General features: G+C 48.2%; 1 protein-coding gene across 1 annotated transcript in view; it reads right to left on the bottom strand.

The window, feature by feature from the left end:
• The window catches only part of ITGA1 (integrin subunit alpha 1), a 300,337-nt gene extending 295,089 nt beyond the window's left edge, over positions 1 to 5,248 (bottom strand). Inside the window, exon 1 of the mRNA XM_066602726.1 lies at positions 4,928 to 5,248. Coding sequence (XP_066458823.1) covers positions 4,928 to 4,967 — 40 coding nt within the window. The 5' untranslated portion in view covers positions 4,968 to 5,248. The remainder of the gene's footprint in view (positions 1 to 4,927) is intronic.
• Positions 5,249 to 13,847: the final 8,599 nt, after the last annotated feature.

The following is a 13,847-nucleotide window of genomic DNA, read 5'->3' as shown; positions in this document are numbered from 1 at the left end:
AAAAACACGAGAATTCTGCTGGAAAAACGCAGCTTCAAAACCCGCGGCCTTTAACTGCAGGTTTTGGAGCACTTTCGCCGTTGGCTTTCCGCTGCGGCTTTCTCTCCCAATATAGAGGAGAGAGGCCGCTGCGGAAAAGAGAAAAGAATTGCCATGCTGCGGAATCGAATTCCGCGCCGCATGTCAGTTTTCATGCGGCTTGACCACAACGGATTAGGCACAGTGTATGGATGAGATTTTTGCAAAATCTCATCCACTTGGCTAGCTAATCCCGGGATTAGGAGCCTCAGGCAGAATTCCCGTGTGGACTTTCCACACGAAAATTCCGTGGCAATTCCGCTCCGTGTCAACCCAGCTTTAGAACACCATCACTGAACCAAACGGGGCCGAACATAGTAAAATACATGTATGCAGAACCATGTACACCATCACAAATTGTCCCACTAGATCTAAAAAGAAAATTAGAAATGTCCTATTATATTGTATCTACAGCTCCTATACAGACTATGTCTCCCTCGTAACCCATGGTAAACAAATTCCATATGATGTGATCCTGCAGTTTTGCAGTCTCATATATTCTTCAATTTTTACACTTCTTTGTGCATTTTCTATACAGTGTTACATTTGTTATATTAGGTAGAACTAGCAGACATATAGAAGGAAATATGACACGGAATGAAACTACACAGAGCTTTCTGTCTGTTACAATGGAGACATATTTTGCATAGGAATGTAGACACAAAACAGGAAATTTTTAATCAACACCTATCCCAAAGCTGCTTCATTTTTTTATTTTCTATGCACTGATAGAATAAACATAACTTGTCTGCAAAGATGGACATGGCCTTTAAGCATTATTATATAGATCAGGTGTGTCCAACCCTGAATAGCTATAAATGCGGCTCAAAAGGGAGGGAGGCAGCTAAATTAATAAACGGAATGAAAGGACTGGAATACCCAGAGAGGGTATTATTAGGATTATTCACCCTGGAAAAAAGACGGTTAAGGGGCGACCAAATAACTATGTATAAATACATGAGGGGACAATACAAGGATCTCTTCCATGATCTGTTTATACCCAGGACTGCAACGGTAACAAAAGGGCATCCTCTGCGTCTAGAGGAAAGAAAGTTTCCTCCAGAAGGGGGTTCTTTACTGTAAGAGCAGTGAGACTGTGGAACGCTCTGCCGGAGGATGTGGTGATGGCAAAATCCATAGAGGAGTTTAAGAGGTGACTAGATGTCTTTTTGGAGCCTTTGACATAGCAGGATATAGACATTAAGTAGCCAGAAAGGGTTGCTGGCCATGGAATCTTCCGACAGCCGGACTCGGAGTCAGGAAGGAACTTGAGTGTTGATCCAGGGATTAGTCTGACTGCCATTATGGAGTTAAGAAAGAATTTTCCCCCAAAATGAGGTAAATTGGCCTCTACTTTATTGGGAGTTTTTGCCTTCCTCTGGATCAACATGGGGGGGGGGGGGGGGGCGGTTGGAAACCCGCTGAACAGGATGTACATTTGTCTTTTTTTTCAGCCTAGCACTAAGTTACTATGAAACATCTCATACAGATGATGAGGCAGTGGGTGGCACTTGCCACTCTGTGACTGTCTGACTCATTCAATCACTCCAGGTCCAGCATGTGATGGTGAATCTCCTTCCTGTCTTCCTGAGTCCTGACTACTCTTATCCAGGACAAGAGACAGTGGTCTCATCTTGGCCAGCCGACATTGTATCCCCCTGCATGTGAGCCTGGACAGTTTTCTGTGTCAGGTTTTCATGCAGAAACCGGCACTGACTCCAGTCTGGAGTTCATATGGCCTGATGGCGGTGGCTGTATGGAGGGTATCAGAAGTTGTTTGGGAGACTGTGGAGGACGATGGTGGATTGTTTGGAGGACTATGGAGGATGATGGGGGATTGCTTGGAGGACTGTGGAGGATGATGGGGATTGCTTGGAGCATCTGTGGAGGATGATGGAGATTGTTTGGAGGACTGTGGAGGACGATAAGGGATTGCTTGGAGGACTGTGGAGGATGATGCCTTGCATTGTTAGTGTTTGTGCATTTGATGTGTGGCCCAAGACAACTGTTATTCTTCCAATGTGGCCCAGAAATACCAATACTTTGAACACCCCTGATCTAGATGCTAACAAAATATGGCTAAGTGTCACTGCTTGTCGGTTGCGACAGCATCGTGGCATGGTGGTCTCGACACAGCCCAAGATCTGTGGCCTTGTTATACAGGACAAGGGTTAATGCACCATGTGCAGAGACTGCTGGTGCTGTCTGTCTTTGCTGCATGATGCATGCTTGATTAGTCATGCCTGGGAGAAGGTTGGAGGTGTGCTTCCATAATTGCTGTGCTCAGGTTTGGAGTGGCTTTATATTCTCACCCCTCCCTTGGCTCAATGCTGCATATTCAGTTCTCTAGAGGAAAGGCTGGAGTCTGGTGTTCCTCTAAGCTGTGTAAATTGCTACATGTTCAGATAAGTGCTGTTGCTTGCCATCAGTTGTATTTTGGTTTCCATTATTATAATTGCTTTGTGGTGTTGGTTCATCTCTCTAGGGGTTCCTATAGGGGCAATCAGGGCCCAGAAAGAAGACCACAGGGCCGCCTTTTGTCAAGGCGATGACTCTGCTTTAGGCAGGGACCCGCCACCTCCCTGCTAGGTTAGGGCTAGGTTTCCCCTGGAGTGGTGCTACTGATCTGCATAGTGTGGTGTTTTCTTATTTTCCCACAGTGTGTACATTGCCCTGCTCCATGCTCTTGTGCCACACGGGCTTTACACACTGACTTTCAGATTTCTGGTGAGGCGCGCACTGTTCTACAGTGCATAGTGTTACAACTGCAGTACTGTGAACATCAACCTGTGTCCGTGCCGAGCGTGGTGCTCGTGTGCCACACAGACGTGACACTGAGTCCATGATTAGGATATGGGCCAAATTCACTGCAGACTTTCCACAGCGCAAAATCCACAGCAGCAAAATCGGCACCTTATGGCACCACTTTTGCCTACGATTTTTTTGTGGATTTGTAGCAAATTTCAGCCTTCTCATTTCCACAGGTGTAATCTGCACTGAATTCCACAGCAAACAATTCACAAGCTGGGGATTCCACATGGAGTTTCTCTGCACCATGTGGACGAGATTTGCTGAATATTGTCTATATGGCTTGTACTGTAAATGCTGTGTATTTTCTGTGCACAAGATCTGCAGCATTTACCTCCCCTAATAGAATCGACTGTATTCTCCTGCACTGCCACGTAACTAGAAGGAACAGAGTACTTCATTAATACAGATGTAGAAACCATTATTTTAAAAGGGGGTTGTACAACAATTGCAAGTTATCCCCTATATACAAGATAGGGTATAAATTGCTAATCGGTGGGGGTCTCACCATTGAGACCCCTGCTGATCTTGAAAACGTCACTATAAATGGAGCGCTGGCCGAACATAAACTTGTATGGAAGAGCATCCGCATAGTCATCTGAAAAGAGTCTGATTCCGTATGGCACATCATCTTTACTGGATGACAGTGCTGGACCAAGTAAAAAAAAAATCCATCACCTGGCTCCTCATCCCATCCCCTAACAGCACCATAACTTAGTTTTTAATGCTATAGGGAGGTGACAGGATCCATTTCATTTGACTTTTTTAACTTTGTCAATTTAAAGTTTGCTGACACTGTGTATGTACATCATAATAGTCATTGTTGATTTTTCTGCACCAAAATGTCTCCAAAGCTCAATAGAAAATTCCAAAAATGATCACACGTCCCCACTTTACCCACCTTAGAGACCTTTCACATGGGATGGCATATTCTACAACAGCATTGCCGAATATGCCATCCCTGAATTCTGCATCAAAATCTGCACTGCTATCTGCCGGCAGGATTCTACTAGTTCCAATTCCGCACCAAAACTCACATTTTAGCGGATTTGGGGGCCGAATATTCCGAAGGGGGGCGTATTCTACAATGCTGTTGTGGAATATTCTGTCCTGTGTGAAAGGCCCCTTACACTTCTCCTCCAAGTCCTAAGGCAATCTTCCCAGGTTTCTATCATGCTATAGTAGTATCCAAGCCAATTTTGTGATTTGACACAATGCATTGTTATACCACGATGTGTTGCGTTCTGATCGAAGCGTATGTTCGCTCATGAGGAATCCACATGGCTTCTGCATTACATCTGCATGCCTGAAGCGCCCTATACCTGTCTATGAGCACCTGCGCCATAGTCTATATGGTGCGGATATTTTCCATACACGGATTTCAAATTTGCACATAATAAAAAAGAAGTGACATCACTTGTCAGCGCAGATTCTGTGCCACTGCAAAGCGCTAAATCCACGCGTGGATCTGCAACAATACAAGTGCCTGGCCGAGGCAGAAATCTGCGGAGTTCTATTGAGGTTTATGAGGCAAAATCTGTTCACAAAAATTCTACATGAATTCCGCCCGTGCGAACATACCCTAAATTTCGTTGTATTGCACATATTAAAATCAGGGGATGAATGTGTACAAAGTTCTTACTAAGCTGGGCGATCTGGAAAGTTGAGACTGATGAGGTGAATACGTGCAAGCTCAGGTATACCTGTCTACAGGATGTGGTATTCTTTAACTCCGTCATTTCCAGAGTGCCCAGGTTAGAGGAAACAGTAAAAAAAATTACATTTGCATGATGGCAAAAGCACAGACAACTCATTAACCGTGCTGACACATCTGCCAGGCGTATGGGATCTGTGGTTACGTTCAGCGTATATATGGATCTGAAAACGCATTGTGGCTATAAACGGAGCTGTGCCTTTACATAGGACTGCAGGTTAATTAAATGTTATCTTATGATGCAGGTAAATAACAAATTCAGCTCTGCTACATCAGCAACACCTAAATTAGTAGCATGTTACAAGAAAAAGCCTAATTTGCTCTTACCTGTCAGTAGCCAGAAGTGCACAGCGGGAGCGCAGCACATGGTTACACGGTTGTGTCCAGCAGCTGATGTTCCTGCAGGCAGCAATACTCTCAGGGAATGTGTAGATATAAGTCGTTCCTAGGAAACTTCCTAAAGCAATATTTCAGTTTTCCCCAGTGTGGCAGGAAGATGGATCATATACAGGCATCTGCAGAAGTTGCCAAATGCACTGATTTGCAAGCATCTCTGTGAGAAAATGTGCTGGAGATTTACAACCCTTCCCCAATCTCTTAACAATTCAGCTCACTGGGACCGGTCGCAAGAAAAAATCTGAAGTGTTTCCAAAGGAACATTAAAATGATTATATTTTTTCTCCCACTCGTACGTTATTTCCTGGTCTTACAAAAAAAAAAAAAAGAAAGTAAAAGAGGAAACGTTCTTCTGGTGAAAAGGACGGAGGTTAGAACCCACGACTGAAGCCTGTCACGGCAGATCAAACAATCCATGGTCCGCTCAGCACAACCCAGAAGACATTTCCTGTTTGCAATTAGGGGGAGTTGTCAATGTTCTCGCTATGAGCCCCCCTTCTGGCCAGAAAAAAAGAAGTTTTCTTAAAGTTTATTAACCTTTAAAATTTAACAAGTGGTCACATCACTTGAACTTATCTACTAAGATGTACAAATATAGTAAGATCCTGCAGACCGCGCTGTTTATAATACGTCTGTCGAAAGGATAAACTCGCTGGAACATCTGCACACTATAATATAAATGATATAGCTAGACTGAGCACGCTTACCGCTACTCGCATCACAGGAGCTGGCACGCTACGTAGCATAGATTATAACAGTGTACTTATAGTGATTTCTAGGATGCCTTACTTCTGTTTAATGATCTGCAGATAATAATTATGTGCATGCTCATTAGGGGTGAGCTGCAAATACTTATGTCTCATTCCTTGCTACCGCTCTCCTAGACATCATACTAACTGCTAAGTCTACTCTCATAAATAAAAGAGCCTTTTTCCCCTATAAAACGATTGTTACATCTGAGCCAGACGTAAATAATAATGTCTGAACCAGATGTAAATATTATGTCCCCAAAGGATGAATATACACACAAAATACTGCAGTATATAAGGAATTCAAAAAGTGGGGAAATTAGGGAATCTAACCCTAACCTACTAATGCAAGGAGACTCTACCTAAAAGCGGAGCACTAACCCTGATGAGGGCAACCCACGTCAGGAACCTGGGGCGACCCTGACTTTCCTTAGTTGGTAACAGGGAATGTGGCTAAAGATTGATGTTGCACAAGTTTATGAACCACAAATGTACAGGAGATAAGATGTTTCACCACCCCTGATAATATAGATCACCAGACAGACTTATCTGAACTAAGACACAGAACTAGACCATAAGCCACAAACTTGACCAGAAATACCTTCAGACAAAGAGTATAACCAGCGTCCTTTGTGAGGAGGAGCTGAAATAAATGTGGGGAGCTCAGAGGAAAAGTTTGAGAGCAACACCAGAGATGTCCATATTTGCGGAAGCTGCAGCATTAAAGGTAATGGGGATTCTCGACGACTGAGAGATTGTGGCCAAAGGTGCTCTGTACCAGCGCTCCTCAGTTTGGCCAGGGAGGATACAGTCAAAAACCCATAAAATTACAGCCTTTGGAGTGACTTGTCCATTGAACGAGGGTTTCTACTGTTAAGTATGGTGGATTTGCATGCTTCATGCTACCAGGGGTCTAAGACTTTGGAAAAACCTATGACATGGAGTCAGTGAAAGGGCAGCATGATTCAGAGGCTTGCAATATGGAGAAGCAATTGATTCTGAGGACCAAGTGCGGTTGGGATGAATCTCCTGAGTAGTAAGTGGGGCCCCAATGAATGAGGATGCAGACAAGTAAGGACTGTGGTTGAAAGGTTCGCAGGCCTGCAGTAGTTCAAGGGGTTACGGGTTTACTAGTGACAGGTTAAGAGTGTGTTGCATAGAGAGTATAGGTACTAATGAGTCAACGGGTATACGTGTGGGATGTTATGACATAGCAAGTCACTTGACTAATAAAGTTTGAGAAGAAGTGTCATAGCAGAAAAGACCTTGGGGTAAATTAAAGTGTCCAAGACGTTGAGTGTTTCTAGCATAAGGACATAGCCCCTAAAGGTCAGATTTGGTCAGGCTATGGGTATCTAGCAAGTACGTGCTGTGAAGGTGACTTGCTGCTGCATTGAATGTGATTACCACATACTATCAGTTATGCGGTATGATGTTTCAAGCAATGTTCCAGTAATCATAAACCTCCTATGGAGTGATAAACTTAATTACCATTGTTCAGTAAAATTCAGTTTTTCACATGTGCCACCACGCCATACACACCACCACCTGCTTTCACTTAAACAACAGAAAATAAGGCAATGAAAATTCAGACTTTCAAGTTTTCTTGATGGACTAGGATGGTAGAGAGGTTAATGTCAGCCTTTTTAATGGTCTATGGTGGTGGAGGGGTTATTGTCACTTCCCCGGCGGTCTATGGAGGTGGAGGATTTAAATTCACCATCCCTGGTGCTCTAGGTTAAATTATTATGGGATTTTTTAGCTTGTCAGTCCAAACAGGCTGCAGTGGTCAAGCTTGCGCTGGTCCATCTACCTAGCCAGGTCTTTGAAAACTCCTGGCCGTCACCCTTGCCTTCTTGATTGATGGTTGGATTTGGCTGCAAGAAGATTACTGGTCCCATTCGCAGAACAATTACTGGGCAGACAGGAAAAGCATTAACCGTGGAAAGCTAGGGGTTAATTCTAAAGAAGCAGAATAAATGTAATAGCCAAACAGAAGAGTAAAATTCAAGTCATGGATAAGCAGAGTTTAGAAAAAAAGGAGTAAGCAGAAGGCAGTAGCAAATTCAGGCAGTCCGGGGTCAGGTAATCTTAGAGCAAGTAAATTGAGAGACGAGTAAGAGTTGGGGCCCCAATAATAATAAACTAACTTTTGACAAGTTTGGTTCGGCCAGTTCACTGAACTTTTGCAAAAAGTTTGGTTTGGTCCTAATTAGTTACAATCAAAGTAAAAGTTCACCAAGACCCCGAAAACCGGTGTATATTACTGTCTAAGAGCTAGTGTTCAGGACTAATGTTGAGCATACTGAACCAGTAGAACCTTGTTTAGGATCGAACTTTGCTAAAAGCATGGTTTGGGTTCGTACTGAATCAAACCTTTCGCAAAGTTCGACCTGAAACATGGTTCTGCTGATTTGGTGTCTTCAATAGAGATGAGCGAGCACCAAAATGCTCGGGTGCTCGTTACTCGAGACGAACTTTTCGCGATGCTCGAGGGTTCGTTTCGAGTAACGAACTCCATTGAAGTCAATGGGCGACCCGAGCATTTTTGTATATCGCCGATGCTCGCTAAGGTTTTCATTTGTGAAAATCTGCAAAACCCAAGAAAGTGCTGGAAACGACACAGAAACGGATAGGGCAGGCGAGGGGCTACATGTTGGGCTGCATTTCCGGTTCCCAGGTCCCACTATTAAGCCACAATAGCGGCAAGAGTGCCCCCCCCCCTCCCAACAATTTTTACTTCTGAAAAACCCTCATTAGCAAGGCATACCTTAGCTAAGCACCACACTAACTCCAACAAAGCAGAATCACTGCCTGCATGACACCATGACACTCCGCTGCCACTTCTCCTGGGTTACATGCTGCCCAAGCCACCCCCTCCCCCCGCACGACCCAGTGTCCACAGCGCACACCAACGTGTCCCTGCGCACCCTTAACTGCCCTCATGCCACACGCTGGCCTCATAGCCACACCACCCTCATGTCTATTTATAAGTGCGTCTGCCATGAGGAGGAACCGGAGGCACACACTGCAGAGGGTTGGCAGGGCCAGGCAGCAACCCTCTTTAAAATAGCCCACAATGCTGTACAGAAGCAATGAGAAATCCAATCCTGTGCCACCTCCATCAGGAGCTGCACACGTGGGCATAGCAATGGGGAACCCATGTGCCACACACTATTCATTCTGTCAAGGGGTCTGCATGCCCAGTCAGACCGGGGTTTTTTATAAATAGTCACAGGCAGGTACAACTCGGGAATGGGAATTCCGTGTGCACCCACAGCATAGGTGGCTCCCTGGAACCCACCGGCGGTACATAAACAAATCCCATTGCAGTGCCCTGGACAGCAGAGCTAACGTCAGATTAAATGCAGGTGGGCTTCGGCCCACACTGCATGCCCCAGTCAGACTGGGGTTCTTTATAAGTAGACACATGCAGTTACAACTCCGTGTGGACCGACAGCATGGGTGGGTCCCAGGAAGCCACCAGCGGTACATAAATATATCCCATTGCATTGCCCATCACAGCTGAGGTAACGTCCGATTAAATGCAGGTGGTCTTCGGCCCACACTGCATGCCCCAGTCTGACCGGGGTTTTTAATACATAGACACTGGCAGGTACAAATCCCAAATGTGAAGTCCCTGTGGACCCACAGCATGGGTGGCTCCCGGGAACCCACCGGCGGTACATAAATAAATCCCATTGCAGTGCGCAGCACAGCTGAGGTAACGTCAGGTTTAATGCAGGAGGGCTTCGGCCCACACTGCATGCCCCAGTCTGACCGGGGTTTTTAATACATAGACACTGGCAGGTACAAATCCCTAATGTGAAGTCCCTGTGGACCCACAGCATGGGTGGCTCCCTGGAACCCACCGGCGGTACATAAACGTATCCCATTGCAGTGCCCTGCTCAGCAGAGCTAACGTCACATACAATACAGGTGTGCTTCGGCCCACAGTGCATGCCCCAGTCAGAGTGGTAATATGTACCTTAACAGTAACCGCGTTGGTGGGAATGTGGTGGCGACTGCGGACCTAGTAGCGTGGTTTTATTTAGTTGGTTTTCGGAATGTGGCCAGGATTAAGTGGGCCGTGGCGGGGGGATGGTGGGTGGGCTCTCTTGTTGTGTCGGTAAAGGTGAAATTCTTGGACTGCCACCAGACAAACCAATGCAAAGGTATTTGGCAAGAATGTTTTCATTGTTGGAGGAGGAGGGGGATGTTTTTGAGGCACTACGTGTCCTCTCCACGTGTCCGTGGTTATATGCACCTTAACAGTAACTGCGTTGGTGGGAAATGGCCTCGCCACCATCATGTCTTTGGGAAGCCTCCGTTTCCACACCCCAGTGACATAGCATTAGCAGCGGTATAGGCAGAGCCCAGAATTAGTAACATTTCAGCGGTAGCATTAGTGACAGGCCCCAGTAACATATCACTAGCAGCATTATAGGGGGAAAAATTATAGGTACCTCAGAAAAATTGCCCATGCCCAACCAAGAGGGCAGGTGAAACCCATTAATCGCTTTGGTTAATGTGGCTTAATTTGTAACTAGGCCTGGAGGCAGCCCAGTAAAAATAAAAATTGGTTCAGGTGCAAGTTTCAACTCTTTAATGAGAATTGAAACGTAAAAAAAATTCTTTACAAAAGTCATATGACTGAGCCTTGTGGGCCTAAGAAAAATTGCCCATTCGGCGTGATTACGTGAGGTTTCCGGAGGAGGAGCAGGAGGAGGAGGATGAATATAATACACAGATTGATAAAGCTAAAAGGTCCCCGTTTTTTATGGTGATAGAGAACGATGCTTCCATTTGCGGGTGCAGCCTACGTATTGTTTAGGTACCGCTGCTGTCCGCTGGTGGAGAAGAGAAGTCTGGGAAAATCCAGGCTTTGTTCATCTTTATGAGTGTAAGCCTGTCGGCACTGTCAGTTGACAGGCGGGTACGCTTATCCGTGATGATTACCCCAGCCGCAATAAACACCCTCTCTGACAAGACGCTAGCCGCAGGACAAGCAAGCACCTCCAGGGCATACAACGCGAGTTCAGGCCACGTGTCCAGCTTCGACACCCAGTAGTTGTAGGGAGCAGAGGCGTCACGGAGGACGGTCGTGCGATCGGCTACGTACTCCCTCACCATCCTTTTACAGTGCTCCCACCGACTCAGCCTTGACTGGGGAGCGGTGACACAGTCTTGCTGGGGAGCCATAAAGCTGGCAAAGGCCTTGGAGAGTGTTCCCCTGCCTGTGCTGTACATGCTGCCTGATCTCCGCGCCTCCCCTGCTACCTGGCCCTCGGAACTGCACCTTCTGCCACTAGCGCTGTCGGATGGGAATTTTACCATCAGTTTGTCCGCCAGGGTCCTGTGGTATAGCATCACTCTCGAACCCCTTTCCTCTTCGGGTAGGAGAGTGGAAAGGTTCTCCTTATACCGTGGGTCGAGCAGTGTGTACACCCAGTAATCCGTAGTGGCCAGAATGCGTGTAACGCGAGGGTCACGAGAAAGGCATCCTAACATGAAGTCCGCCATGTGTGCCAGGGTACCTGTACGCAACACATGGCTGTCCTCACTAGGAAGATCACTTTCAGGATCCTCCTCCTCCTCCTCCTCCTCCTCCTCAGGCCATACACGCTGAAAGGATGACAGTCAAGCAGCATGGGTACCCTCAGCAGTGGGCCAAGCTGTCTCTTCCCCCTCCTCCTCATGCTCCTCCCCCTCCTACTCCTCAACGCGCTGAATTGAGGAGGCTGACTCCCACTACGCCGCCCATGTTGGAGTTGGTATTCCACTATAGCTCTACGCTGCTCATAGAGCCTGGCCAACATGTGGAGCGTAGAGTTCCACCGTGTGGGCACGTCGCACAGCAGTCGGTGCACTGGCAGATTAAACCGATGTTGCAGGGTCCACAGGGTGGCAGCGTCCGTCTTGGACTTGCAGAAATGTGCCGGCGCACCTTTCCGAGCAGGTCTGACAAGCGTGGATAGCTTTTTAGAAACCACTGAACCACCAAATTAAAGACGTGGGCCAGGCATGGCACGGGCGTGAGACTGCCGAGCTGCAGAGCCGCCACCAGGTTACGGCCGTTGTCACACACGACCATGCCCGGTTGGAGGCTCAGCGGCGAAAGCCAGCGGTCGGTCTGCTCTGTCAGACCCTGCAGCAGTTCGTGGGCCGTGTGCCTCTTCTCTCCTAAGCTGAGTAGTTTCAGCATGGCCTGCTGACGCTTGCCCACCGCTGTGCTGCCACACTGCGCGACACCGACTGCTGGCGACGTGCTGCTGCTGACACATCTTGATTGCGAGACAGAGGTTGTGTAGGAGGAGGAGGAGGAGGGTGGTTTAGTGGAGGAAGCATACACCGCCGCAGATACCAGCACCGAGCTGGGGCCCGCAATTCTGGGGGTGGGTAGGACGTGAGCGGTCCCAGCCTCCACTAAATTCACCCAATGTGCCGTCAGGGAGATATAGTGGCCCTGCCCGCCTGTGCTTGTCCATGTGTCCGTTGTTAAGTGGACCTTGGCAGTAACCGCGTTGGTGAGGGCGCGTACAATGTTGCGGGAGACGTGGTCGTGCAGGGCTGGGACGCCACATCGGGAAAAGTAGTAGCGACTGGGAACTGAGTAGCGCGGGGCCGCCGCCATCATGTTTTTGAAAGCCTCCATTTCCACAAGCTTATACGGCAGCATCTCCAGGCTGATCAATTTGGCTATGTGCACGTTTAACGCTTGAGCGGTATACTTGCGCTCAAACAGTTGCGCTATCGACGGCTGGACGCTGCGCTGAGAGACATTGCTGGATGGGGCCGACGACAGCGGAGGTGAGGGTGTGGGTGCAGGCCGGGAGACGGTCGTGCCTGTGTCCTGAGAGGGCGGTTGGATCTAGTGGCAGGTTGGGGCACAGGGGGAGAGGCAGTGGTGCAAACCGGAGGCGGTGATCGGCCTTCGTCCCACCTTGTGGGGTGCTTGGCCATCATATGCCTGCGCATGCTGGTGGTGGTAAGGCTGGTGGTGGCTCCCCGGCTGATCTTGGCGCGACAAACCTTGCACACCACAGTTCGTCGGTCGTCTGCACTCTCAGTGAAAAACTGCCACACCTTTGAGCACCTCGGCCTCTGCAGGGTGGCATGGCGTGAGGGGGCGCTTTGGGAAACGGTGGATTATTCAGTCTGGCCCTGCCTCTACCCCTGGCCACCGCACTGCCTCTTCCAACCTGCCCTGCTGCTGCACCTGCCTTCCCCTCTGAAGACCTGTCCTCAGTAGGCTTAGCAAACCAGGTGGGGTCAGTCACCTCATTGTCCAGCTGCTCTTCCTCCGAATCCTCTGTGCGCTCCTCCCTCGGACTTACTGCCCTTACTACTACCTCACTGATAGACAACTGTGTCTCATAGTCATCGTCCTCCTCACCCACTGAAAGCTCTTGAGACAGTTGCCGGAAGTCCCCAGCCTCATCCCCCGGACCCCGGGAGCTTTCCAAAGGTTGGGCATCGGTCACGATAAACTCCTCTGGTGGGAGAGGAACTATTGCTGCCCAATCTGGGCAGGGGCCCGAGAACAGTTCCTGGGAGTTTGCCTGCTCCTCAGAATGTGTCATTGTAATGGTGTGAGGAGGCTGGGAGGAAGGAGGAGCAGCAGCCAGAGGATTCAGAGTTGCAGCTGTGGACTGCGTCGAAGACTGGGTGGTCGATAGATTGCTGGATGCACTTTCTGCCATCCACGACAGGACCTGCTCACACTGCTCAGTTTCTAATAAAGGTCTACCGCGTGGACCCATTAATTGTGAGATGAATCTGGGGACCCCTGAAACTTGCCTCTCTCCTAATCCCGCAGCAGTCGGCTGCGATACACCTGGATCAGGAGCTCGGCCAGTGCCCACACCCTGACTTGGGCCTCCGCGTCCTCGCCCGCGTCCACGTCCTCTAGGCCTACCCCTACCCCTCAGCATGGTGTATTACGAGTAGAGCAGAAACAGAACGCTGTAATTAAATGTGCCGCTTATTGGCCTGTGGTTGGAGGCTGAGTTCGCTTACGGAATGCACAGCAGAGCCAGGAAAGAATTTTGCGCACGCCTGTAGTGAGACGTAGGTGCGTAGGACTGAGCTAGTGGAATTCA

Source organism: Eleutherodactylus coqui, chromosome 5, assembly GCF_035609145.1.
Source record: "Eleutherodactylus coqui strain aEleCoq1 chromosome 5, aEleCoq1.hap1, whole genome shotgun sequence".
NCBI classification, from domain to species: Eukaryota; Metazoa; Chordata; class Amphibia; order Anura; family Eleutherodactylidae; genus Eleutherodactylus; species Eleutherodactylus coqui.
Note: the sequence above shows the minus strand (reverse complement) of the source record. Positions and strands in the feature narration are given on the sequence as shown.